Below are 25,083 nucleotides of genomic sequence, written 5' to 3'. Positions count from 1 at the left end.
ATACGTCTTGAAAATATCTGTTGTGAAAGAAATATACCCATCCATGTGTGTGTTTAACACACACACACACACACACACACACAGCACTCCTCAGAGTCTACACAGCACACATCTGTACGTACCTCCAAAGACGTGGAGCTCAACTTCTTCTGGAATTCATTCAGCACGTTGGCAAGTCTATTATAGTCATTGGTATTCCGATAGATCTTTTTCCTATGAGGCTTGTTTATATCCAAGAAATCCACAAATACAATTGAGTCGTTCATCAGTTTTTCTTTGGTCCACTGAATCTATTGTAAGATCATCATTTAAGAGTATGTGTTAAGAGCCAGATTCTACTTGTTATCAAAACGAATGGAACAGATCTGTATCAGAGACGCTCTTGGCACAACAGATCCAGGTAAGCCTTGGGGGCTCTTCCCCTTTGCTGTGCTATGGAACCTGTGGGCCCTTTCTCAGAATATGTACATCTGGTGCCATACAAGGGTTGCAAAGGAGACCGAATACATTGACCTGGAGTTCCTGCACCTGCACTGCAGGCCTGCGCCTCCCACTAGGTTTCAGCAGCCCCACCCCCACCCCCATCAGGTGTCCAGCGCTGGAAATTCCCAGCAGGCACCTAGGAGATGAGGTTGGGTGGCAGGATAACATGACAGGTAAGAGGATATCAGGAGTCCGATCTCCCCGGTTTGGATGACTCCACCACTTAACTAGCTATGTAACCTGGGGCAAGTTCTTAGCCCCCTCTGCCTCAGTTTCTTCATCTGTAAAGTGAGGATAACAGCAGGACCTCCATCGCGGAGGTGTTATAGAGACTAAGATGAGCAATGATATAGAAAGCTCTGGAAACAGTGTCTGGCACATTGTAAGTGCAACAATTGTTAGCCTTACCACATTTTATTTTTTAAAAATGAAAATAAGCCAAACAACTGATTAAATGATACCATATAAATGCAAATTCTCAGAGGACTAATTTATATCCTTATGTCCTTAAGCAAGATGGGTCAATATGTCTTTACTCTGGGGTCTTGCAGCGGTTCCTGCTGTCCGTCCACAGGGCAAGCCGTGTGTCCCTGAAGCATGTGCGAGCTCACGTCCTACCGCCTCTGCATCTATTGCTTGGTCGTCCGGCAAAGTCCAAAACCTGGACTGCCCTGCCATTTACAGGAGGGAGTTTGCAAACTTCACCCGGGGGGCTGGGGGAATGATCTCTCTCTAGTTATGTTAGCAAAGTCCCTCCCTTCCTCCCAGTTATCCTTATCAAGCACCAACTGAGAGGAAGGAAGGATGCTGAATTCTGGTGATTAGGTAGAGATAAAAATCAATGACTTTGTTCTCATAGAACCCACAGGTTAGAGAGAGAGATAACTAATTACATTATAGTAAGTTCTAGGATAGGAAAGTCCACAGTCCTGGGAGAACACAAAGAAGGGACCCTCAAAGCGGAAAGGGTGCGGTGTTGGCCAGCAACATCCACTGAAAGAGGAAGCGCGAGCTGAATCTTGAAGGCTGGCCAGAGGGGACCCAGGGGTGTCGAGGCAGAGGCAGGAGAGACCACGGACGCCGATGCCGCATTCCAGCTGGGACGTGCGGCTGAGGTGCCGAGGTTTCCGGCGCGGTCACGGAGGTGGGCAACATCAGGCCAGGGCACCGGGAGGTGCAGGGAGCACAGCAGGCAAAGACCGGGAATGGTTTTGCAAGTGGTTTTGTGTGTTGAGCATGAAGCACCCCGAGCACCGCGAGCCAGACTTGGAAGACAAACCAAGGTCTAACTTTAGAGCTCAGGTTCTTTCTGCCGAACCACCTGTCTGTATCTGAAATGTAGACAGAAAGTCCAGTTCTTGCCCACAGCTTACATTTATAGAGTGCTTACTGTATGTCAGAAACTGTTCTAGACACAAAGGGGTGCCGCTGATTCTCAGCACAGCCTACAAGTGGGTATGGCTGCTACCCTAACTTCAGAGATGAGGGAACGGAGACACGGGGGGTCCCCTGCCAGGGCTCCACAGCTGCTCAGGGGACGGGCTGGGCTTTGAAGGTGGGCAGGGCCCATGGGGGTAGCCTCTATATTCAAGTGCTTCTCAGGTTGCCAGGGAAGAAAAGCGGGAATGGTACCCAAGTGGGCTGGGGAGTCTAGTCTCTGAGCAGGGGAAACGGGGTAAAAGTAGGGACAAGAGAGGTCTGAAGCACCACCGAAGAGCAGCAAGGACAGCAAGGACATCACCAAGGACAGCAGGCCAGGTGTGAGGGACTCCACAAGCGAGTGGAGGTGTGCTGGTCTAGCAGGCGGGAAAGGATCACCCCTGTGAGCTCAGTGGAGACATGGGAGGGCAGGGGCTGTGCGCTGACATGAACAATCACATCAAGGAGGAGCTGGGCTGGGCTGAGCGCAGAGAGCTCTCATCTGGGCTGAAGAGCAGAGAGCCTGGACTGAAAGGAAATAATGATGGGAGTGTCTCGAAAATATTTTTTAAAAGCTCTGGATTTGGGACTAGTCTTAAACATACATATGTACACGTACACAGTACACACACACACACACACACACACGAACGCAGATCTACATATATGTGTATATGTTGCATTCTGAGTTTATGTGCATGTTTGTATCTTTAGGTATAAGGTTCATACCCAAAAGTCTTTTTTTTTTCTATTGTGAATTCATTATATTTCCTGGGCTCCTATGAACAGGACGAGAGAAAGCACCACCAAAGAAGACAGAAAAGGAAGGAGGAGTCACCTCTGGAAGGAATTCCGAAGGACCCCACCCCCCCCAATTCTCTCGAGAGGAGCTCACACCGCAGCCTCGTGAAGGCGCTGAGCTCACCCCTGTGCTTCCCCACCAGCTTGTGGTGTGGTTCAGTCTCCTGAACTGCTCTCCTTCCTTCTGGACTGGGAGCCCAGGGGCTCCGTGGAGACCAAAGTTCAAGGCGCTGGAGCTACGGGGACTGAGCGCTTCTGCCAGGCCTGGAGAAACATGAGCTGTGTCAGGGCTTGAAGGCCAAACGCACGAGCAAGGGCATCAAGACTTTGTCATTTCCATCCCATCAAATCCATGTTCATTTAGACATTATCAAGTGGAAAATGGGATTGTTAATGATATTAATAATGTTGTTATTAATATTATAGAAACGCCTGAGGGCTTTTAGAAAACAACACTTTTGCCTGAGATACCATTTAAAATAATTTTTAAAATATAGGTTTACCTGAAAATGATTTTCAATTTCCTTTGAGAGAAGTTGATAGAAAAGCCCTTTTTCGGTATATTCCATTAGGCGATCGTGAAACACTCGGGTGGCTTCGTGAACTAAGAACAGAGCCGCCATCTGTCTGGAGTTAACGACGACCTTCTCGGCTTGCAGCAGTCCCAGGAGGAGCTATTAGGGATTGAAACCTAAGGTTTATTTTGAACATTAGCAGGTAGTCTGTGAAGCAGAGGCTCAATTTGTTCAGGTTTACGATTCCATACAAATAGAAGCGATGATCTGAGGTGAGAAGTGTCCATTCCTCCAAGTGATAAACTTGATTTTTGATGAGATGGGCAGGTTGTAACTCAGGGAAAACTGGCATGGCACACCCCCCCGGAGGGAAAGGGGCTAAGGACCCCTCGGCTGGGCCTAGTGGAGGCCTCGCCGGCTCGGGAAGCCATGGGTCCTAACCACTGGGGCTCACTTGGAGCCAGGGGTGCAGGTGGTGACCGGGACATGCTTCTTCATGCAGGCATGTTCTAACATTCTGAATTGGATTAAAAGAATTTATAACCCATTTCAAACATGATAAGCACTATTTTGGACCACAGGTCCATGGCAAGGAGAGAAAGACCGAATTCAAAAATTGTTTTTCTTAATGTTTTAATTCTGAAAATTATTTGATCAAGGCTAGTAACTGAGTCAGCATGGTTGGCAACATTTCCTGTTATAAAAAGCAAGACTCGTGGGAAATGCAAGCATATTTATGAAATGCATACAGGCTTTCATTTTCTGAGAGCTGCACTAATATCTCAGAAATAAAGCAAAACCAAAAGCCGTGTAATACCCTTGCCACTGCTTTCCCTGCTGAGACTCTCAGCCAATATTCTAACAGTCTGAGTGGCTTCATCACTGAATTCTCTGCAGGGCATTATTTTAATGATTCTTTTTAAATGGCTCATGGGAGAAACTGCTAATAAACAGCAAAACTCATCAACTTGGATTTCTTTTTCCCCCCTTCTCTAACAACTGAATGTTGACAGTGGAGCAAAGAGGAGAGAGAGAGAAAGAGAGTCAATTCAGTAAAATTACATTTCCTCAACTTACAATTTAAAGTTAAGCTAGAAAATGGATTTTAAAACACACCTTAAAGATATCTCGGAGATTAAAGAGGTAGTGGCATTTCACTGGGGTTGGCAACATGTTCTGACATACTTGATAGTAGACAGCAAGAGAACAAGATATTATCTGATCCTTACTTTTCTGAACGTTGGATGTGAAGTTATTGATGGAGAAATACATTCCCAAATGAGCCTTTAAAAAGAAATTTTATAGTCAGCCTCAAAGTTTAAGCACAGCTTCTTCCTAATTAATCCCTACTAAAAAGGAGATGTGTGTACTATCATGGAGGATTAATGACATTTAAAATGTTAGTAATTAGAATCCACTTTAAACCAAACAGACTAATACAAAGACACTGCAAGGGTCGCAAACCGGGGAAATTCTCCTTGGTCTGAGTTTGGTGAATGATCTAGAGGCAGGTGTTGCTGCACTCTGGGGACAATTTATGCCCCACCTGAGTGTGTACCAGGAGTGCTGACAACTGTCCTGCCCCCTTGCTCTCCAGGAGAGGTTACGAGATGGAATACAAGGTGACAGAATTATTTTCTCATTTTGGTTTGGTGTATGTATATATATTCTTCTACATTAGGATTAAGAGTCAGACGCTTAACCAGCTGAGCCGCCTAGGTGCCCCTCAAATTTATTTTTCTCATCAAACTAGATTTCAAGTCAAGCCATTTTTCTAATCAGATATTTCAGATTTTCTTACTTTGTATTCTACAAAGAAACAAAGAGAACAAACTAGGATAGCAGAACTCTAGGCGAGCTTGTTAATAATGCAGACTCCTGAGCTCCATCCCAGATATGCTGGATCAGGGTCTTTGAGAATGAAGTCGTAGGATGCACATCTTACACATGCATTAAACGTGTACCACATGTATTTCTAATGCACACTGGCTTATGTTTCAGTTATTTAGAGGCAAATTACAACCACAGGCCAGAAAGGGGTGGGGGGGGTACAAAACCCATCCCCTTGAGGGAATTTTCTTTCAATATCAGTGGTTTTAAGTTTTCACATCTTCTCTTATACTATGGAATTAAAATTCTTGTTCAATAGAAAATGAACTGACTGCATTACCTGGAAAATAGTGCGTAGGGCGCTCTGTGGAGGATGAGGCAGCACCAGGACGGAAAAGTGTTTGAGGAGACGCGGGCTGACGTGCCTCCTGACTGCTGCAGGGCCGCAGGCTGCCACTAGAGAAAGATCTTGAATGTTCTGTGGGAAGAGTGAAAAGGGCGAATACATGCATCTGTAGAAAGTAAAATATCACCCATTTCTCAGCCCCCAGTGAACAGAAGATTTCAATGTTTAGACGAAAAGATGATTTACTGCAAAAACAAAAACTGTGACCGCAATAGAAATTGATCTTCTTAGAAGTAACTGAAACCCTCAAATGCAATTTCGAGACAGCTTCCTTCTAGGAGGCTTTCTAAATGTCATCAAGCCATAGCCTGACTTTGAAAAAGCAATTACTGGACACGGAGCAACATGCTGAGGCGAGTGGAGGACTCTGGTGATGAGGGAGGGCTCAGGAGCACGGAGCGAGTCCCCAGGGAAGCCAGGGTTGCGAGGGTCACGGCCCATGGACACACCGTGCCTTCGGAGCGCTGCAGAGTTGGCCTTGGTCCTGCAGACTGGCTCACGGGCTCACGGCGGGCTTTGTAACAGCTTTGTAACAGGCCAGACCCCGGCCACAGAAACCCCACAAGAGGCCAGTCTCCTGGATTTTCCCTGCCTGGGCTGCATCTGGATTCTTCTCTTGGCTGCGGGATAACGGGTGGTTCACATAGTCTGGTGTCTGAGCCGACAGGGTGGCATCCAGGATCCCTGGCCCAGGTTTGTCTGAGACGTGAAACTGTTTGTAATACAGCCATCTAATTCCACAGACAAAGTCAGTTCTTGAGTGCAGGGCTCGTGATTTCCAGAGAAGGAACCAAGTAAGGAGACAAGTACATTTGCTTTTTCAAAAACTGCAGCCATTCTGACTGGTTCGAGGTAATGGAAACAACGGCCCAGAATACCGCCCTGCGAATCTGTTGGACTGTGCAGTGCTATGGAACATCCCTGATCAGTGATCTTGCAGAGAAAGACGCAGAGCGCTCTTACACAGACAGTAAGATGCACGTGCTGGGGCGCATTTTCACTAGCTTTTCTCCTATGTGTTCACTGATGCTGCATAACCTGATGAGCTGCTGATGTGATTAATAATGGTGAGCATTTGACTCAGAAATTAAACCTACATGGCATACTTGGAATTTTCACTAACAGCGAATCCTACGGAGCCGTGTGGAATGACAAAGATGTCTTCGGCATGGTTCAGGTAGGGTTTCTGATGTGTTCTGTGTGTTCATCCCAAATGTCTCAACTCACTCAACTCGGTTATGAACATTTAGTTCATTGTTAATGGGAACAAAATCTTTGTATATGCTGTACCTTCCAAGCGTTCTTCTCAGTGTTGTATAGACCTCCCATATCTAGTAACTGCCTGATCAGTTCCAGGGGTGGCTGAGCTCCGGACGTATCTGGTTCCGGTACGTTCAGATCATCAATGAACAGGACAATCTTGAGCAAGACAAAAGGTTTTAAAACATATCACTTGGTGTTGCCTTTCCTTCAGTTACACATTAGGAATACTAACTACACTATGGTGTAAGAACAAAGTTATATGAAACGACATGCCTGTTTTTCTATTCAAAAGCAGGAGACCAAATTCCTTTTTGAAGAGATGACTTTAGAAAACAGTAAGTTTTCAAAACAGCGGCCGCCCCCAACAAGGCTATTCTCTTGGTACCTTTCCCTTAGGCTTGCCTTCCTCTTATCGTCATGTTAAAAATAAGACAACAAGCCCCAAATGGGAGTCCCTGGTAAGCCCCAGGCCACCCAACCCAGACTTAATGACAGCTTCGGCTCTCCCAGAAGGGGATCTGAAGCCAGTCACTCAGCTCTAGGGAGGTCGTCCTGACACACCCTGCCACCCCCAGGGGGAAGGTGACATCACCACAACCCACACGCTGTTTGCCAGGATAACTTGCTTCCCGCCCCCCGCCCCCCCATCCCGCCCTTCTGCTTGTAAAGTCTTTCATTTTGTACAGCTCCTGGAAGCTCCTTTCTTTCTGCTAGTTGGATGCCTAACAGATTCATGAATAAGTGAGTAAAGCCAATAAATCCTTAAAATTTACTCAGTTGCATTTTGGTTTTTAACAGTCCCAACTCATGGTTGTGGGAAGAAAATGTGGTCAAATACACCGTTATGAAACCATCTAAAGCATTTTCTGTCTTATCTGGTCATGTTTAATTTAGATTCCAAGAGCTTCTTTTGGCTTTAGTAATTCCAAATCCGTATAATTGATCAGTATTATACTGATCAGTATTTATAAAGTGCATTCTCTAGCAATGTGCAGGGGTGCTTTCTCTGTTTATGATTATTAAATAAAACAAATCACATTATGGCTAGAGTGGCAGAAGCAGATTAGTCAACGGGATGGCAGGCATTTTACCCTGCTGTTCTTTGGCGCTCCAAGAGTGTCTTTGGTTCTTCTTACTAATTTCTTCAGGACCATCTCCTTGGCTTTGGCAGCTGTGATACTGACACTAAAATTTACTGTTGAGACTATAATTCCTTTCTTATCACTTTTCAATGAACTTTCATCAGTTCTGACTGCTGGCTTTTTAATAGGCTTATCTGTTATGCCAAATATGGAAAGAAACACAAATTTAGAGTACTTTAACAGTATTTGTGATTTATTTTAAGGTGTTAGGAAATATGAACGTTACATAATTTTACTCTTTTGTTGTCATTTGCAAGAAATCACTCTGAGGACAATTCAGTGAGAGAAGGAGTACCAACTGTGAAATGTTTCCAGTGGTTTCCTCCCTTCCACGTGGTCTGCGGGGTCTCTGAGAACTCTCTGTAGTTTATGCACAACTGACACTGGTACCTTTTTATGACTTCAAAGTACTGGGATGTGCAAGACGGTATGTATCTACTGAAAGCACCCAGGAGAGGTTTAAAAGCAGCGTGCACCTGCGTCCACCAAAGGCATCAGACTTAGGACACATTCCCTGACAGCATCCTCCACAAGGGCCACTCGGGATGGTGCTACGGCAAATATAAAAGTAAAAACAAAACCAAAAACTCCTCTGGCAAGAACCTTCTGGCCAGGCAAGAACCTTCACGATCTGCAGCTGTCTGGGGGCTGCCCCTGCTTTTCCTCTTCAGAAATGGAGCGGCTGCTCCCAAACCACTCGGCCCGAGTTCTCCAGGAGGATCTGAGAACTCATCCAGTAACTTCTCCCCTGCATTACTCGGACAAGCATAAAGGAACAGGAGAGGACAACACTGCCTCCAGGTGCTTCCAGACTTGGTCCAAAGTTCCCCCAAGACGCTGGGGTCCCCACTTGTGGGACACTCCGCCATCAGCACCCCAGCTGTTGGGCAGGGCACGGCAGTCTGAGGAGGGAGTGGGGATCTTTCAGTACTCTCGATTTTAAGCTATCAGTGGAAATCTGTTCATTCTGACATTCCAGACAAGCATGCAGTGACCTGATAGGAAGGAGTTTCACCCAACATAATGCGTACCTCGACTTCCAGCGGCTGTCTTGTGGGTTTCAGAAAGCAAGATGCTGATATTTTGCTTCAGGCTATTGGAAGAAAAGGTTTTCGAGATTCAAAATCAGCTTGCTTACCATAGTAGCCATATGAATAAAATATAATCAAAGTAGCAGTGTGTGCTGGGTTCTACCTCATTCTCCTACAAGAAAACAAATACTCTTTTTTCCTGCTTACACTTTCACAGAGAAGATCGTGCTGCCACTGCCACATTAAGTCCAACACCACAGGATTATTCTCACAAACAAACTGAACAAATCCTGGGGCGCCAGGTTACTGGTATCCCCGATGGGTAGTAAGCCACTAACACACTGGTCCCTTTATAAAATGTGCTTTCCCTTGTGGATGACTCAACAGAAGCCCCTTCCACCTTTATTTTGGTCATGCCTTCAGGTGTTTCTTTGTAATGTGATTTCTTTCTTAAAATCCAGTTCAGTTTAAATAGTGAGCCTACAGTAAGATTTCTTTTTTAGTGCCGTTATTTATGATTATAATAATTCAGATAAGGAATGATTCCTATGGCATTAAATGTTTCAAAAATTATTTCTCTGATTTTTTTACAGCCTTATTTAAGTGTAGTAGGATTTATTCCAAAATCATTCATGTAACATGCAGGTGACAGTGCTCCGGCTACCAGTAGTGTTGGAAAGACAAGTGGGGGAATTCAAGATGTCTTGGGAAGACAGGACAGCTTTGGCGAGTGCAGGTGGGAGATGGGCTGCGGTTTGGGAGGAATCCAACAGTGTCATTTGGTTCAAACAACAGTGTGCTTCTCCCATATTTTAATTAGAATTAACTTTAAAATTTTGCATTTTATTTGCACAATTTAGAACTCTTTTTCATTGCTTCCCCCCCCCCCCCTTTCAGAAAGAGACACGGAGAAACAAAGTTCCTTGTAAAGAAATTTTTTCTTCAAGTAGGCTCCACACCAAGTGTGGGTGAAGCCCAACGGGCTGGGAACCCAGGACCCTGAGATCAGACCTGAGCTGAGATTAAGAGCCCCACGTTTAAAGAATATTTTATATTTGATAAGATGAAAATTCTAGTGCAAGAAAACCAATTATATGCAACACTTTTTTAGTATGTTTTAGGTGCATTTTTCCAAGAAGGAAAATAGTTTATAGCTGCACTTTGCTACGTAAGAAAAAGGAGATTTTAAATTTAGTTGTATTTAAAATAAACGTAAACATTCGTCATTTAAAGGAATTAATCTAGGTGTAAATACTTTGGAAAAGTACAGATTTTCTTCTTCACTTCTCTTTGGAAGAATTTTGCATTTTTACATAACAGGTTTGCTTTTTAAAACAAGGCACATTTAGGGGCGCCTGGGTGGCTCAGTCGTTAAGCGGCTGCCTTCGGCTCCGGTCATGATCCCAGAGTCCTGGGATCGAGCCCCGCGTCGGGCTCCCTGCTCCGCGGGAGGCCTGCTTCTCCCTCTCCCACTCTCCCTGCTTGTGTTCCCTCTCTCGCTGTGTCTCCCTGTGTCAAATAAATAAATAAAATCTTTAAAAAAATAAAATAAAAAAAAATTTAAAAAGGCACATTTATATATTAAAGCAAACATTTTTTTTTTTACCAGACAAATCAAATTTAGCGTTTAAATATACAACCTTGATTTTTTAATTTCATTGTATAGTAGGACTTCTCCTAAGATGGAGCCATATTTCACATCCAGCGCTCCAGGGCCCTCCAACTTCTGAAGCATTTCATTAATGGCACTGGTTTTCCCAACAGCAGGGTCTCCTGAGGTGAAAAAAAGACATTAGGTTAGATTTATAGCCAAGGAAATGAATAGATGCTAACATATTAAGATGAACCAGTAACATTTTATTTGAAAACTGCATGAAAAATACGGATTCTTTTCTCCCTTTTTTATTTTTTTAAAATTTTTTATTGTTATGTTAATCACCATACATTACATAATTAGTTTTTGATGTAGTGTTCCATGATTCACTGCCTGTGCATAACACCCAGTGCTCCATGGTTAAGATTTGGGTAAATCAGGGAGTAAATACGAAATCCTCTCAAATTATTTACATCTCTTATAAAAGGACAGATTCAGAGTTAACCATTATTTTTAACTGAACGCTCATTTACGCCTATCGCAAATCTTTTTGCTTACAGCTAACGAAATTCATTTCCCTGAGAATTTTTGCCGGCACCATCTGGGGGAGAGATGTGATGACAAACTACTGCAGGGTCACGACTTTACAATTCACCGGATATTAAGAGTAAGAATTTTCTTAGGCCAAACTGGAGGCAAGGTAGGGATTGTCTGAGAGTTCCAGCCTCATTTTGCCTCAATATGTTCTGTACGGAACTCGGGAGCACTACCATGGCCCCTGGTGATGGGCAACACAGCGTAGGGAGCTGGTAAAGGTAAGGAAGGTGGGGCTGTATTGAATCACTCATGGGGTAATGTTCAAAGACGGAAACCTTTGAGCAATGGGGTGAGGAACTGCGTGTGTAATTTTTTTTTTTAAATCAGGCAGGTTCTTTTCGTTTGTTCCTTGTATGTAATTATGTGAGTACATTTAATCAGACCATCAGGGACCCTCTAAGGCCATCAGCCCAGAGGCTGTGCAGGCCGTGCGTGCATTGATCCTATAGTTCTACTTCTGGAATTTGTCTTGGAAGGAACAGGAGGATGAAGATTTATAATGTCCTCTACCAGCGAACGTGGGGAAATGGGCATTCATATACTGCTGATAAGAATATATATTGATATGGTGTCTAAAGCTTTTCAGGGAATATTTTTTCCCCCAGTTATAAAGTAAAATGTTTAGGCTAAAGAATTACTAAGCCTGTTCCTAACTCTATAAATTCTCCTTCTTTAAATCTTCTTAATACCTGTGAGAAGTACAGGGCAGAAATTCTTTAAAAGAAGGCTTATGAGGAAGGAAAGGGACACTGTATCTCTGGTGGCAATATGACTGATGCTCTCTCCAAATTCTGGGATCTTCAAGAGGTTTTCACTCGATCCTTCAGGGTCCACTAGTACCGATGTTCCTAAGGTAAAGTTAAAAAGTTTCAAATGACCTATAGATAAACGTTAATCTTTGAGGTACTAAATACTTTCTGGAAAAGTCTGTACATTGTACAGCTCTGTATAGAGCTGATGCCAGTGCCGGGGGGGGGGGGTCCCTGCTGATCTCAGCAGCTGTTCCTTCCACCCACACTCAGCTGGTGAACCAACCCCCCATTCCTCAGACTCTCCCACCGCCCGCACACAATGCCCCTTCTCCTCGTCCTTCCCTCCAGCGAAAGGAAGAAAGCAGCTCTCCTGCTGAAGCCTCCTGCAGCCCTTTAGAAGAACTTCCCTTCCTGGGTAAGCCTTCTCCCCCCATTATCTGTCTTTTGTTTCTGTTGACTTTCCGATGTACAAACACTTATGTACCAGTATCTCCATCTTTTTATTGGTTGAACGACAGGAACTGACATTTATTTAGTAAAAACCAGTTGAATATGGGCAATTTTATATGAAATCAAACACACACACACACACACACACACACACACACACACACCAAAACTAAACCAAATCTCTCTTGATCCCACAGCTTCTTACAAACACCGCCCCCATTCTTTCCACGGTTATGCAGCCAAACCTCTCAGAAGGGCTCTCCACAACAGAGACCTCACTTGCTCATCTTGTTGTCGCTTTTCTAATGTTAGACACACTCACATGGTGCACGATTCTAAAGTGTATAAAGGTATGTGATCAACAGTCTCTTTCTCATTCCTGTATTCTAGAAACTAGGTCCCGTACTATGTATGCTGGTCAGGAACTTTTAAAAATTGAGTACATTTTAGAGATGAATGTTATCATAGATTTCTTGCCAGTGCTCCAGCAATGGAGATTATGGTCTTTCCAGTCTTTTGCTGAGTTTATAGAATATACCCATGTCATTCTGCACACAGCTTCTCCCATGCAGAGTTGCTGGGTTAGTATAAATTGGCATATGATTTATAATTTTGATATATATTGACAAGGTGCCTTCCAGTGTTTTCATTCCAAAGCACCGTGTATCATTAATGGCATTTCTGAGAATCTTCCTGGATTCTTACATGAACAAAATGTGGAGTTTTGTTATGTTTTTGTTTCTGGTGCCAGAGACCGGTCTAGTACCAGGACCTCTGATTTACTTTGCACAGGCTCTATTGAAGATGATATTGTGATGTTCTGACATTTAGATTCCTGTTATAGGTTGGCTTTGAAAGCTTGGGAGGGTTTAATTTCTTCTAAGCTTGTTGCCTACAATTAGGATAAGGTGGGACCAGAGGAAGTGGTATCTCAGATTTGGAGGAAATACTTATGGTTTCCCACAGGAATGGTAAACTAAGATACTGAGTTACCTGCATTGGTATTCAGTTGTGTTTTTGTACGTAGTAGTAAAAGCTAAGGATTAAAATAACATATAGCACTAACATATGATATACAACTCAGAGGTTTTAAATAAATATAATCACCCACTAATACTTACTGTGACAAATATTATACAATAGAATGCTGGTATAAATTAATTCAAAATTAGAACTTTCTGGATGCTTCATAATTATGATACCTCTGGTTTTCTGCCAGAAAGTCTTATAACCAAACTTTGAAATTCACTGAGGAGAGAAACCTGACCTCAAAGAAATTCAAGTTAATTTGCATTTATTGAATTTCTTAGATTTGCAAGAACTCTAAATGAAGCTTGATCATTAAGTTCCTGCCTCAAGCTTCCACCAAGCTCTTGTGGTACAGCAATTTTCTGTATCTTTGTTTTCTATAAGTATGCAGAAGATTGAGAATAAGAACAATGAGGCATTTATGGATATTTGTGAAGGTATGATTCTTCTTTTCTAATTAGCTGTTTCTTTTATAACCAAGTGTAGTTCTTACATATATGCTTTTCCTATTTTAAAAGAGGTCCTCTCCCTTTTCTGCTTTCAATAACCACAGCTAATTAAAATACTAAATATTCTAGTAAAGTAAAACTTTCAATGAGCTATAGTTTTACAATGCACAATTGACTCAATCAAATAGATTCCAGTTTCTCAGAAAGCAATACTCAAAGGTTATTTTCTTAAAGGCATGCTTCGTAAACATAGATCTAAACTGGTTCTGCACAAACTTGGAACATATCAATCTTCAAAGTTGCTGATATAACTTTTATATATAAAGTACTCTCAACATTTTAGAAAAGTTAGAGTATGATTCTTGTAATTCTTCTTACCTTTTTGAATTAGTGTCTGAATACTAGGAAGTAATTCTGACCATGGTATGAATTCGCATTGCTGTAAATCCACAAAATAGCCAAAGATAGAACGTTTACCGGATGGTAGATTGATGCCTACATTTGAAAATGACAAATAAATAAATCCAGTAAGAAAGGTTCATTTATGGAATGTTTCATTCATGATATGATCTCTATGTGAAAAATCTGATTGTTGAATCAGAAATAATAACTATTCACCAAGGGTATATCATCCTTTTTTTCCTTCTGATCTTTAATTGCATAAAAATGTCTTTTTATATCCAGAAAGCAAGGTGAATCATGATCTGATATCCTTTGAAATCTTACCCAGAAGTTCCGCTTATTATCACGTGTTGGATATCATTAAATGACAGTGATATACTGGTTTTAGTCAAACCAGTGTATTAGATAACTTTGCCACTTATTTGTAAAGCACATTTGTTTTTCCATTATAAAAGTAATAAATTTTCTTAATAGATTCCGAAAAATACAGAACAATAAAAGCAAAAGAATTTAGTCATGGCTTCACCATATGAAGATAATAGTGTGAATATTTGATACAGTTCTTTGAATCATTAATAAAATTTTTATATACCAGAAAATTCATTTTTGGGGAGTATACAGTTCTAGGAGTTTTTTGCTGCCTGAATGTATTTCGTAATCACCATAATGGATGAGATAACAAACAATCCTAAAACCCTAGAACAACTCCCTAGTGCTACCCCTTTTGTCTTCTGTCCTAACCCCTGGTAACCACCCATCTGGGTTGTTTTGTTCGTTTGTTTTGTTGCTACTGAGTCGTAGGAGTTCTATGTATATTTGGGATACTAGCCCCTTATCACATATGTAGTCTGCAAATGTTTTCTCTGCTCCATAGGCTGCCTTTTTATTCGGTTGTTTCCTTGGCTGTGCAGAAGCTTTTTAAGTTTGTGCAGTCCCATTTGCTTATTTTTTGCTTGTGTTGCCTTTGCTTTTGGTGCCAATTCCAAAAAATCATTGCCGAGACCAATGCCAATTCCTTCTAGGAATTTTATAGTTTCAGGTCTTCCATTTACATCTTTAATCCGTTTTGAGTTAATTTTTGTCAGTGGTGTGAGATAGGGGTCCAACTTCATTATTCAGTTTGCATGCGAATATCCAGTTTTCCCAATTCTGTTTATTGAAGAGACTATCTTCTTGGTGTCTTTGTCAAAAATTGGTTGGCTCAGGGCGCCTGGGTGGCTCAGTCAGTTGGGCGTCTGACTCTTGGTTTTTGGCTCAGGGCATGATCTTGCGGTTGTGAGATCGAGTCTCGCAATGGGCTCTGTGCTCAGCGTGGAGTCTGCTTCAGCTTCTTTCTTCCTCTCCCTCTGTCCCTCCCTGCTTGCCTCTCCCTCTCTCTCTGGAGTGAATAAAATCTTTTAAAAAAATTGGTTGGGTATACGGGCATGAGTTTACTTCTAGACTCTATTCTGTTCTATTGGTCTATGTGTCAGTTTTCAATGCCAGCACCATACTGTTTTGATTTTTATTGCTTCGTAATACAGTTGGAGATAAGGAAGCGTGATGCGTCCAGCTTCGTTCTTCTTCCACAGGATTGTTTGGCTTTTCAGTCTTTTCTGGTTCCATATGAATTTGAGGATTGTTTTATCGATTTTTGTGAAAAATGTCACTGCCATTTTAATAGGGGTAGCACTGAATCTAAGATGGCTTTGGGTAGTATGGACATTTTAACAATATTAATTCTTTCAATTCATATTTATTTGTGTCTTCTTTGATTCATTTCATTGATGTCTTGTAATTTTCAGTGTACTGATCTTTTATCTCCTTGGTTAATTTATTCTTAGGTATTTTATTTTTTGATGCACTTATAAATGGTACTATTTTCTTAAACTCTTGTTCAGCTAGTATATTGTTAGTGCATAGAAACACAAGTGATTTTTGTGTGTGATTTTGAATCCTGCAACTTTACTGAATTTATTAGTTCTAAAAGTTTTTTGGTGGACTCTTCAGGATGTTCTGTATAAAAGATCATATCATCTGCAAGCAGAGACAATTTTTCTTCTTCCTTTCCAATTTGGATGCCTTTTACTTCTTTTTTTCCCATTCTTTTCAAAGATGTTTTATTTATTTTCTCTCATCTTTTTTTTTTTTTTTTTTTTGCATTATGATAAGTGCCCTCCTGACTCCCCATCACTGACCTCCCTCTGGTGACCATCAGTGTGTTCTCTAGAGTTAAGAATCTCTTTCTTGGCTTGTCTCTCTCTTTCCATGTGTTTGTTCAGTTTCTTAAATTCCACATATGAGTGAAATCATATGGTATTTGTCTTTCTCAAGACTGACTTATTTCACTTAGCATAATATGCTCTAGGTCCATCCATGTTGTTGCAAATGGCAAGATTTCATTCTTTTTTATGGCTATGTAACAGTCCATTGTATGTATATACCACATCTTCTTTATCCATTCATCAGCCGATAAACACTTGGGTTGCTTCCATATTTTGGCTATTGTAAATAATGGTGTAATAACCACTGGGGTGCATATATCCCTTTGAATTAGTGTTTTTGTATTTTGGGGGTAAATACCCATAGTGTGATTACTGGATCATAGGGTAGTGCCATTTTTAATTTTTTGAGGAACCTCAGTACTGTCTTCCACAGCGGCTGCACCAGTTTGCATTTCCACCAATGATGTGCAAGAGTTCCTCTTCTCCACATCCCAGCTGACACTTGTTGTTTCTCGTGTTTTTGATTTTAGCCATTCTGACTGGTGTGAGGCGGTATCTCATTGTGGTTTTGATTTTCATTTCCCTGATGACGAGTGATGTTGAGCATCTTTTCATGTGTCTGTTGGTCATCTGTATGTCTTCTTTGGAGAAGTGTCCTGTTCATGTCTTCTGCCCATTTTTTAATTGGATTATTTGTTTTTTGGGTTTGAGTTGTATCAGTTCTTTATATATTTTGGATGCAAACCCTTTATCATATATGTTATTTGCAAGTATCTTCTCCCATTCCATAAATTGCCTTTTAGTTTTGCTGTTTCCTTTGCTGTGCAGAAGCTTTTTATTTTGATTAGTTTATTGCTTTTATTTCTCTTGTCTCAGGAGACATATCTAGAAAAATACTGCTATGTCCATGTCTAAGAGGTTACTGTCTGTGTTCTCCTCTAGGATTTTTATGGTTTCAGGTCTCACATTTAGGTCCTTAATTAATTTTGAGTTTATTATTGTGTATGGTATAAGAAAGTGGTCCAGTTTCATTCTTCTGCATGTGGCTGTCCAGTTTTCCCAGCACCATTTGTTGAAGAGACTCTCTTTTTCCCATTGCATTTTCTTTCCTGCTGTGAAGATGTATTGACCATATAATTGTGTGTTTATTATTTTTTTTTAGAGATTTTACTTATTTGAGAGAGAGAGAGAGTTGGGGGGAGGGGAAGAGAGAGAAGGAGAAGCAGGCTCCCACGGAGCAGGGAGCCCTACTCGAGCCTCGATCCCAGGACCCTGAGATCATGACCCAAGCTGAAGGCAGACACCCAACCAACTGAGCCACCCAGGTGCCCCTAACTGTGGGTTTATTTCTGGGCTCTCTATTCTGTTCTATTGATCTATGTGTCTATTTTTATGACAGTACCATACTGTTTTGTTTACTACAGCTTTGTAATATAACCTGAAGTAAGGTATTGTGATGCTTCCTGTTTTGTTTTTCTTCTCAAGACTGCTTTGGCTATTTGAGGTCTTTTGCAGTTCCATACAAATTTTAGGACTGTTTTTTCTAGCCCTGTGAAAAATGCCATTGATATTTTGATAGGGATTGCATTAAATCTGTAGATTGCTTTAGATAGTAGAGACACCTGAACAATATCTGTTCTTCCAACCCATGAGCATGGAATGTCTTTGCATTTCTTTATGTTATCTTCAGTTTCTTTCATCAGTGTTTTAGAGTTTTCAGAGTACAAGTCTTTTACCTCTTCAGTTAGGTTTATTCCTAGATATTTTATTGGTTTTGGTGCGATTTTAAATGGGATTGTCTTCTTAACTTCATTTTCTGCTGCTTCATTATTACTGTATAGGAATGCAACAGATTTCTGTACATTGATTTTGTATCCTGTGACTTTACTGAATTCATTTATCAGTTCTAGTAGTTTTTCAGTGGAGTCTTTATAGTTTTCTATATTTAGTATCATGTCATCTGCAAACAGTGAGAGTTTTACTTCTTCCTTACCAGTCTGGATGCCTTTTATTTCTTTTTATTGTCTGATTGCTATGGCTGGGACTTCCAGTACTGTGTTGGATAAGAGTGGTGAGAGTGGACGTCCTTGTCTTGTTACTGACCTTAGGGGAAAAGCTCTCAGTTTTTTCACTATTGAGTATGATGTTGGCTGTGAGTTTCTCATAGAAGGATTTATTATGTTGACCTACTTCGCAGTTATTTATTTTTGTTGCCTAATTTTTCTGGCTAGAACTTTCAGTATTATGTTGAATTGGAGTAGTGAGAACCTTTGTCTTATGCCTGATCTTAGAGGAAAAGCTTTCACTCTTTAACCATTGAGTATGATGTTAGCTGTGAGCTTGTTATTTATGGCCTTTTTGATGTTGAGATATGTTAATTCTATATCACATTTGTTTGGTGTTTTTATCATGAGATGATGTTGGATTTTGTCAAATGCCTTTTCTGCATCTATTGAAATAATATGTTGTTAATCTTTCCTTTTTTTTAATGTGATGCATCATATTTATTGGTTTGCATAAACTTAACCATCTTTGCACCCCAAATCCTGCATGATCATAGTTTGTAATTCTTTTAATGTGCTGTTGAGTTTAGTTTGCTCATTTTTGGGGAAGATTTTTGTATCTGTATTCATTAGGAATATTGGCTTGTAGAGGTTTTTTTTTTTTTTTTGTGGTGTCATTATCTGGTTTTGGCATTAGGGTAATGCTGCCTTGTAAAGTGACACTGGAAGTTTTCCTTTGTCTTCAGTTTTTTTTTGAAGATTTTAAGAAGGACTGGTGTTAATTCTTCTTCAATGTTTGATAGAATTCACCAGTGAAGCCATCTGGTCCTGGACTTGTGTTTGATGGGAAGTTTTTTTGCTTACTTATTCAATCCCATTACTTATGTCTGTTCAGATTTTCTATTTCTTCATGATTCACCCTTAGCAGATTGTATGCTTCTAGGAATGTCCCCACTTATTGTGGGCTATCTAATTTGTTGTTGTATAATTGTGCATAGTACTGTGTTACAATCTTTTGTATTCCTATGATGTCTATTGCAATGTCTCTTTGATTTCTCACTTTATTAGAGTCTTCTTTTATTTTTTCCTTAATCTAGGTAAAGGTTTGTCAATTTTGTTTATCTTTTCAAAAAACCTGCTCTTCGTTTCATTGATCTTTTCTATTGTTTTTCTGGTCTCTTTTAATTCATTTCTACTCTGATCTTTGCTATTTCTTTCCTTATGCTAACTTTAGGCCTAGTTTATTCTTCTTTTCCTTTTTCTTTGAAGTGTAAAGTCAGATTATTTGAGAACTTTCTTTTATCATCATGTAGGCATTTATTGCTATAAAATTCCTGCTAAGAAATTTTTATTGAAACCCATAAGTTACTGCATGCTGTGTTTCCATTTTTGTTTCTCTCAAGGTTTAAAATTTTTTTAATTGATATTTCAGAAGTGTGTCATTTAATTTCTACATATTTTTAATTTTCTAGTTTTCATCAAGGTATTGATTTCTAGTTTCATTCCACTATGGTTAGAAAAGATACTTGGTATAATTTTCAATCTTATTAATTTGTTAAGACTTCTTTTGTGACCTAACATATGATCTATGCTGGAGAATATTCCATTTGTGCTTGAGAAGAATGTGTAGTCTGCTGCTGTTGGATTGAATTCTCTCTATATATCTGGTAGGCCCATTTTCTCTAAAGTATAGCTCAGTTCCAATATTTCCTAATTGATTTTTCTCTCTGAACAATCTATCCATTGTTTAAAGTGGGGTATTAAATTCCCCTATTAATGGACTGGTCTCTATTTCTTCACATCTGTTAGTATTTGCTTAATAAGTTTAGGTACTCTGATGTTGGGTACATATACATTTACAGTTGTTATATCCTCTTGATGAATTGACTCCTTTATTATCACTTAACGACCTTGTCTGTTTTTACACTTTTTGACTTAAAGTCTATATTGTCCAATATAAGTATAGCTTAGCCTCTCTTTCAGTTTTCCATTTGCATGGAGTATCATTTCCTGTCCCTGCAATTTGAGCTTCTGTGTGTCCTTGAATCAGAAGTGAATCTCTTGTAGGCAGCTCTTGTTTTAAAAATCCATTTATATACTCTATATCTTTTGATTGCAGAATTTAATACATTTACTTTTAAAGTAATTTTGAGAAGCAAAAAGACTAATGTCATCTGATTGTTTTCTGGCTGTTTTGTGGTTCCCTTGTTCCTTCTTCCTCTCTTCCTTTGTGAACTGATGATTTTTCCTAGTGGTATACTTTAATTTCCTTTTCTTTATCTTTTGTGTATCTACTGTTGGTTTTTGGTTTGTGGTTACCATGAAACTTACATAAAACATCTTTTAAGCTGATAACAAGTTAATATCAATCACATGCAAAAACGCTTTTACCCTCCACTCACACTGTATGTTTTCCATGTCACAATTTATCTCTCTTTATACTGTGAATCCATTACACATCTAAGCGGCTATAGTAATTTTTAATGTTTTTGGGTTTTAATTTTTATATTAGAGTTAAGTGATTCATACACCACCATATTACAGTATTAGAGCATTGGAGTTTGACTATATACTTACTTTTACCAATGTGTTTTATAATTTCATATGTTTTCCTGCTTCTAATAAACATTTTCACTTCAGTTTGAAGAACTCCTTTTAGCATTTCTTGTAGGGCAGGTCTAGTGGTGATGAACTCCCTCAGCTTTTGTTCATTTGGGAAAGTCTTTATCTCGCCTTCATTTTTTTTTTTTTTAAAGATTTTATTTATTTGAGAGAGAGAGAGAGAACAAGCAGGGGGAGCAGCAGGCAGAGGGAGGGGAGAAGCAGACTCCTCACTGAGCAAGGAGCCCGATGCAGGACTTGATCCCAGGACCCTGGGATCATGACCTGAGCTGAAGGCAGACGCTTAACTGACTGAGCCACCCAGGCACCCCTCAATTTACTAATTCTTTCTTTGATGGTCCCAAGGATAGAGTTCATCTGGTCTACTGACTCTTTCACTTGAATGACTACAGAATTTCTATCTGGTCCTTTTTCATAGCCATATGTTCTATTTTCATTTCCAATATTTTTTTTCCTTCATATATGCTTATTTATTTAAAAAATCTTTATCAATCTTTCAAAAAAGAACCCTAAATACATTTATATTAAAGTCTGTTAGGCTATAATAATTTCACCTAGAATGAATTAATTTAATGATAGGTGATTTTATTGGTAGACTTTCTTAGTATTAATTATTTTGTGTTTTACAATTTTGTTCATAGGATGACTAGGATGACTACAAGTGGGAGGTTTCTGGACTCCCTTTTTTCTCTTCTCATTTCCATTCTGATGGTTTTGTACTTTTTACGATTGCGACCACCTGCCTCTCCTTTCATTCCTACACCCCTGTCTCAAACTAGCTTTTCTACTGGTACTTCAGATGACAAAACAAAATTTCATATTCATCATTTTAAGATAAACAATCTAATATGATGTATAATTTATTGTCTTGTCTTTAGGTTCACAGGGAGAAGAAATAATGGAATTTGAGGTATTTCTGCCTGACAAATAAATCAGGCAGTTTGTTTATCTTAGGAGTTAGCAATATCCAGTTGAATCACTAAGTTCAACAACAAATTAACATGCAATGCTTTGATATTAAAAGTTAATTTCTGGGGCACCTGGGTGGCTCAGTCAGTTAAGCATCTGCCTTTGGCTCAGGTCATGATCTCAGGGTCCTGGGATCGAGCCTGGCATCGGGCTCCCTGCTCGGTGGGGAGTCTGCTTCTGCCTCTCCCTCTGCCTGCCACTCTCCCTGCTTGTGGCTCTCTCTCAAATAAATAAATAAAATATTTTTTAAAAAGTTAATTTCCCATGATTCACTGTATCAATAACTAATGAAGTACTGTATGGTGACTAACATAACAACAAAAAAAAGTTAATTTCCATAGGAAATAACATAAGACTTTGTGATCAAAGATATCTTAAGTAGAACTTTTACAAATAATTTCAAAAGGATACTTTAAGAGTTAACATCACACAAACTGGTCAAATCTGTACTTTTGGTAAATATTTTTAGCTCTCATCTTTATTTAACAAAGTTCTTCTAAATATATTCATGTTCACTATTTTGTGCCTTTTTGGTCCCTGCACCAAGGATCTCTTCATCTGTTCCAAGTTCCTTTAATCAGTAACAGCTAATTGGGAAGGCTTACCATTCCAGAATATTAGACTAGATTACATTTGTTAGAACTGACTCAAAAAACACACATAATTAAGAAATCTAAGACTTCATAAAATAATTTTTACAATATTAGTCTTTAAAAAGTAAATGAAGCTACAACCTACAGAAGTTCTTGGTGTATGATGATATGTGTAATACAGATCCAGCTATATGGCTAGTGGGCTCAACTGGGCTGAGGCCATAGTTTCAAGGCTTTATCTTAGTTCTTCTGTCTTACTTGTGTTAAAGCTTCCTTAGAAACAAGAATCAACCAGGAATCGAATATACTTCAGTCTCCTTTTGCTGGAGTAAGAGTACTGGAATGTGCTTTTACCTTTAATCTCACATTTTAAAAGATGGGCCTTTTAATTTGAGCCCAACCATAAAGAGTTTCAAACTAATTTTTTAAGGGGGGGGGAGGGCAGAGGGAGAGAGAGAATCCATCTCACAACCCTGAGATCATGATCTGACCCAAAATCAAGAGTCAGACCCTTAATTGACTGAGCCCACCCAGGTGTCTCTCTTTTTTTAAAATTTTATCCAGAGATTTATATTGGCTCTGACAAAGTATCTGTGTTTTTTTTTTAAGTAGGCTCCACACACAGCAAGGGGCCCAACATGGGGCTTGAACTCATGACACTGAGACAAGACCTGAGCTGAGATCAAGAGTCGGACTGAGCGGCTGACTGAGCCACCCAGACGCCCCCAAACTAATATTCTAAAGTAAGCATGATTATGACTGCTTCCCCTAGAACTTACCTATATGTGGATTGCTTTCAAATAATTCATGCACAAGGTTGTCAAAATCGTAGGTCACTCTGGCAGGAGTATCAGGCTCGTGGCTCGAATACAGTACTGTGTCATCTTCATGCTCATCCTCACGCTTTAAAGTTCCTCCAAACGCCCAAGTAAATGCAAACACGAAGAGCTTTTGAAGCATAATTTTTAATTTATCAGGATTCTTCTCCAGATACCATGTATTTTCAGCTCTGGGGCAGACACACGTGGAAGGGTGAGAGTTAAAATTTTTAGAAGGAAGTTCAGTGATTTCAATATCATGTCAAAGTTTCATTATTAAAAATTGTAATACAGTTAGGTGTTGACATAAATGTTTTAAGGTTAATGTACAATTTTCATTGATAAGCCATGTAAATTATACACTGCTACTATTTTTAAGGTACCATTTGTGTAAGAGATTTGTAGTCAACCTTTATTTCATTTATTTAGTACAAATGATTCACTTTTATTTATTAGGTCAGTTTATTAGTTGAGAGTTTACCTATCTTTTGGGAGAGGATCTGGTCTCTCTGTACAAAAACATAAGTGAATAGTCCCTCACTCTGTATTCCTCTCAACCAAGTTCTAGAGGCTGATCTAGTTCTACCTGGCTAAAGCCAGGCCCTGTGAGTCTGAGGAGAGTCTCGTCCAGTCTGGGCCAGCAAGGTCACCCTGGTCTGTGGACCCCGAGGCTCTCTAGTGACAGCGTTGATGCTGATGGACTGAATGAGAGGTTTGGGCTTGATTTCAAGGCATTTAAAATAGTTCAGGATTTATTGGCAATCATGAATGTCCAATGCACATGCACCATTCTATTTAAAATTTCTAGTCACGTGTGATAGTTCATTCAGCAAATATTTACTGAATTCCTACTATGTATCAGCTCCCCAGGACAAAGTGAACATGACCCCTTCTCTCCACAAGAACATGGATGCTAAGCCACGATGTGAGTAAGGAAGGCAGTCACACGTGCTGGGCACAGCGGTGGTAGAGGGGACTGCGTCAGCCTGCGGGAGGCAGGGACAGCCTCCGGGGAGAAGTGACAGGTGATTGGGGACGTGAAGACTGAGTGAGATTTGGCAAAATGTAGGAGGATTAACATTTCCAGCACAAGGAACACATGTGCCACGACCAGGAGGTCAAAGGATCAAGGCTGGTTTGAGGAACTGAGACAAGAAGCTGGGGAGTCGGTGCAGAGGTCGGCTTTCATGCTCTACAAGGCTTCTGTCCTTCCATTCTGAGTGTAATGGGAAGGCATGAAATGTCGATAAAAAAGAAACATTCTAATTTGTTATTTATTTATTGTAGTGTATGTTTCTTTAAAAACCGAACATCTGCGGGGCACCTGGGTGGCTCAGTCGGTGAAGCCCCCTCTGCCTTCAGCTCAGGTTATGATCTCAGGGTCCTGGGATTGAGTTCCGCATCGGGGTCCCTGCTCAGTGAGGAGTCTGCCTCTCCCTCTGCCTCTCCCCCTGCTCATGCTCTCTCTCTCCCTCTCTCTCTCTCTCAAATGAATACATTTTAAAAAACCTTAAAAAAATTGAACGTCTGCATATAAATACCAGGAGACACATGCATATTAATCGCAGTAGAATTTGTCATAACAAAAACTGAAAACAACATATATGTCCATCAACAGGTTTATACAATGGACTAGTAGACAGCAGTGAAATGAAGAATCCCTACATGCACAATGAATTAATCATAGAACACTGAACAAAAAAATGTAAGT

General features: G+C 40.2%; 1 protein-coding gene across 1 annotated transcript in view; it reads right to left on the bottom strand.

The window, feature by feature from the left end:
* DNAH14 (dynein axonemal heavy chain 14) overlaps window positions 1–25,083 on the bottom strand; it is a 346,072-nt gene that overhangs the window by 110,837 nt on the left and 210,152 nt on the right. Inside the window, exons 43-53 of the mRNA XM_078078658.1 lie at window positions 23,334–23,563; window positions 14,140–14,256; window positions 11,771–11,929; window positions 10,528–10,663; window positions 8,891–8,952; window positions 7,809–7,993; window positions 6,745–6,873; window positions 5,389–5,526; window positions 4,335–4,502; window positions 3,207–3,377; window positions 123–290 (exon numbers count right to left, since the gene is read on the bottom strand). Coding sequence (XP_077934784.1) covers window positions 123–290; window positions 3,207–3,377; window positions 4,335–4,502; window positions 5,389–5,526; window positions 6,745–6,873; window positions 7,809–7,993; window positions 8,891–8,952; window positions 10,528–10,663; window positions 11,771–11,929; window positions 14,140–14,256; window positions 23,334–23,563 — 1,663 coding nt within the window. The remainder of the gene's footprint in view (window positions 1–122; window positions 291–3,206; window positions 3,378–4,334; window positions 4,503–5,388; window positions 5,527–6,744; window positions 6,874–7,808; window positions 7,994–8,890; window positions 8,953–10,527; window positions 10,664–11,770; window positions 11,930–14,139; window positions 14,257–23,333; window positions 23,564–25,083) is intronic.

The sequence above is a fragment of the Halichoerus grypus genome, chromosome 7 (assembly GCF_964656455.1).
Source record: "Halichoerus grypus chromosome 7, mHalGry1.hap1.1, whole genome shotgun sequence".
In the NCBI taxonomy this organism is placed as follows: Eukaryota; Metazoa; Chordata; class Mammalia; order Carnivora; family Phocidae; genus Halichoerus; species Halichoerus grypus.
Note: the sequence above shows the minus strand (reverse complement) of the source record. Positions and strands in the feature narration are given on the sequence as shown.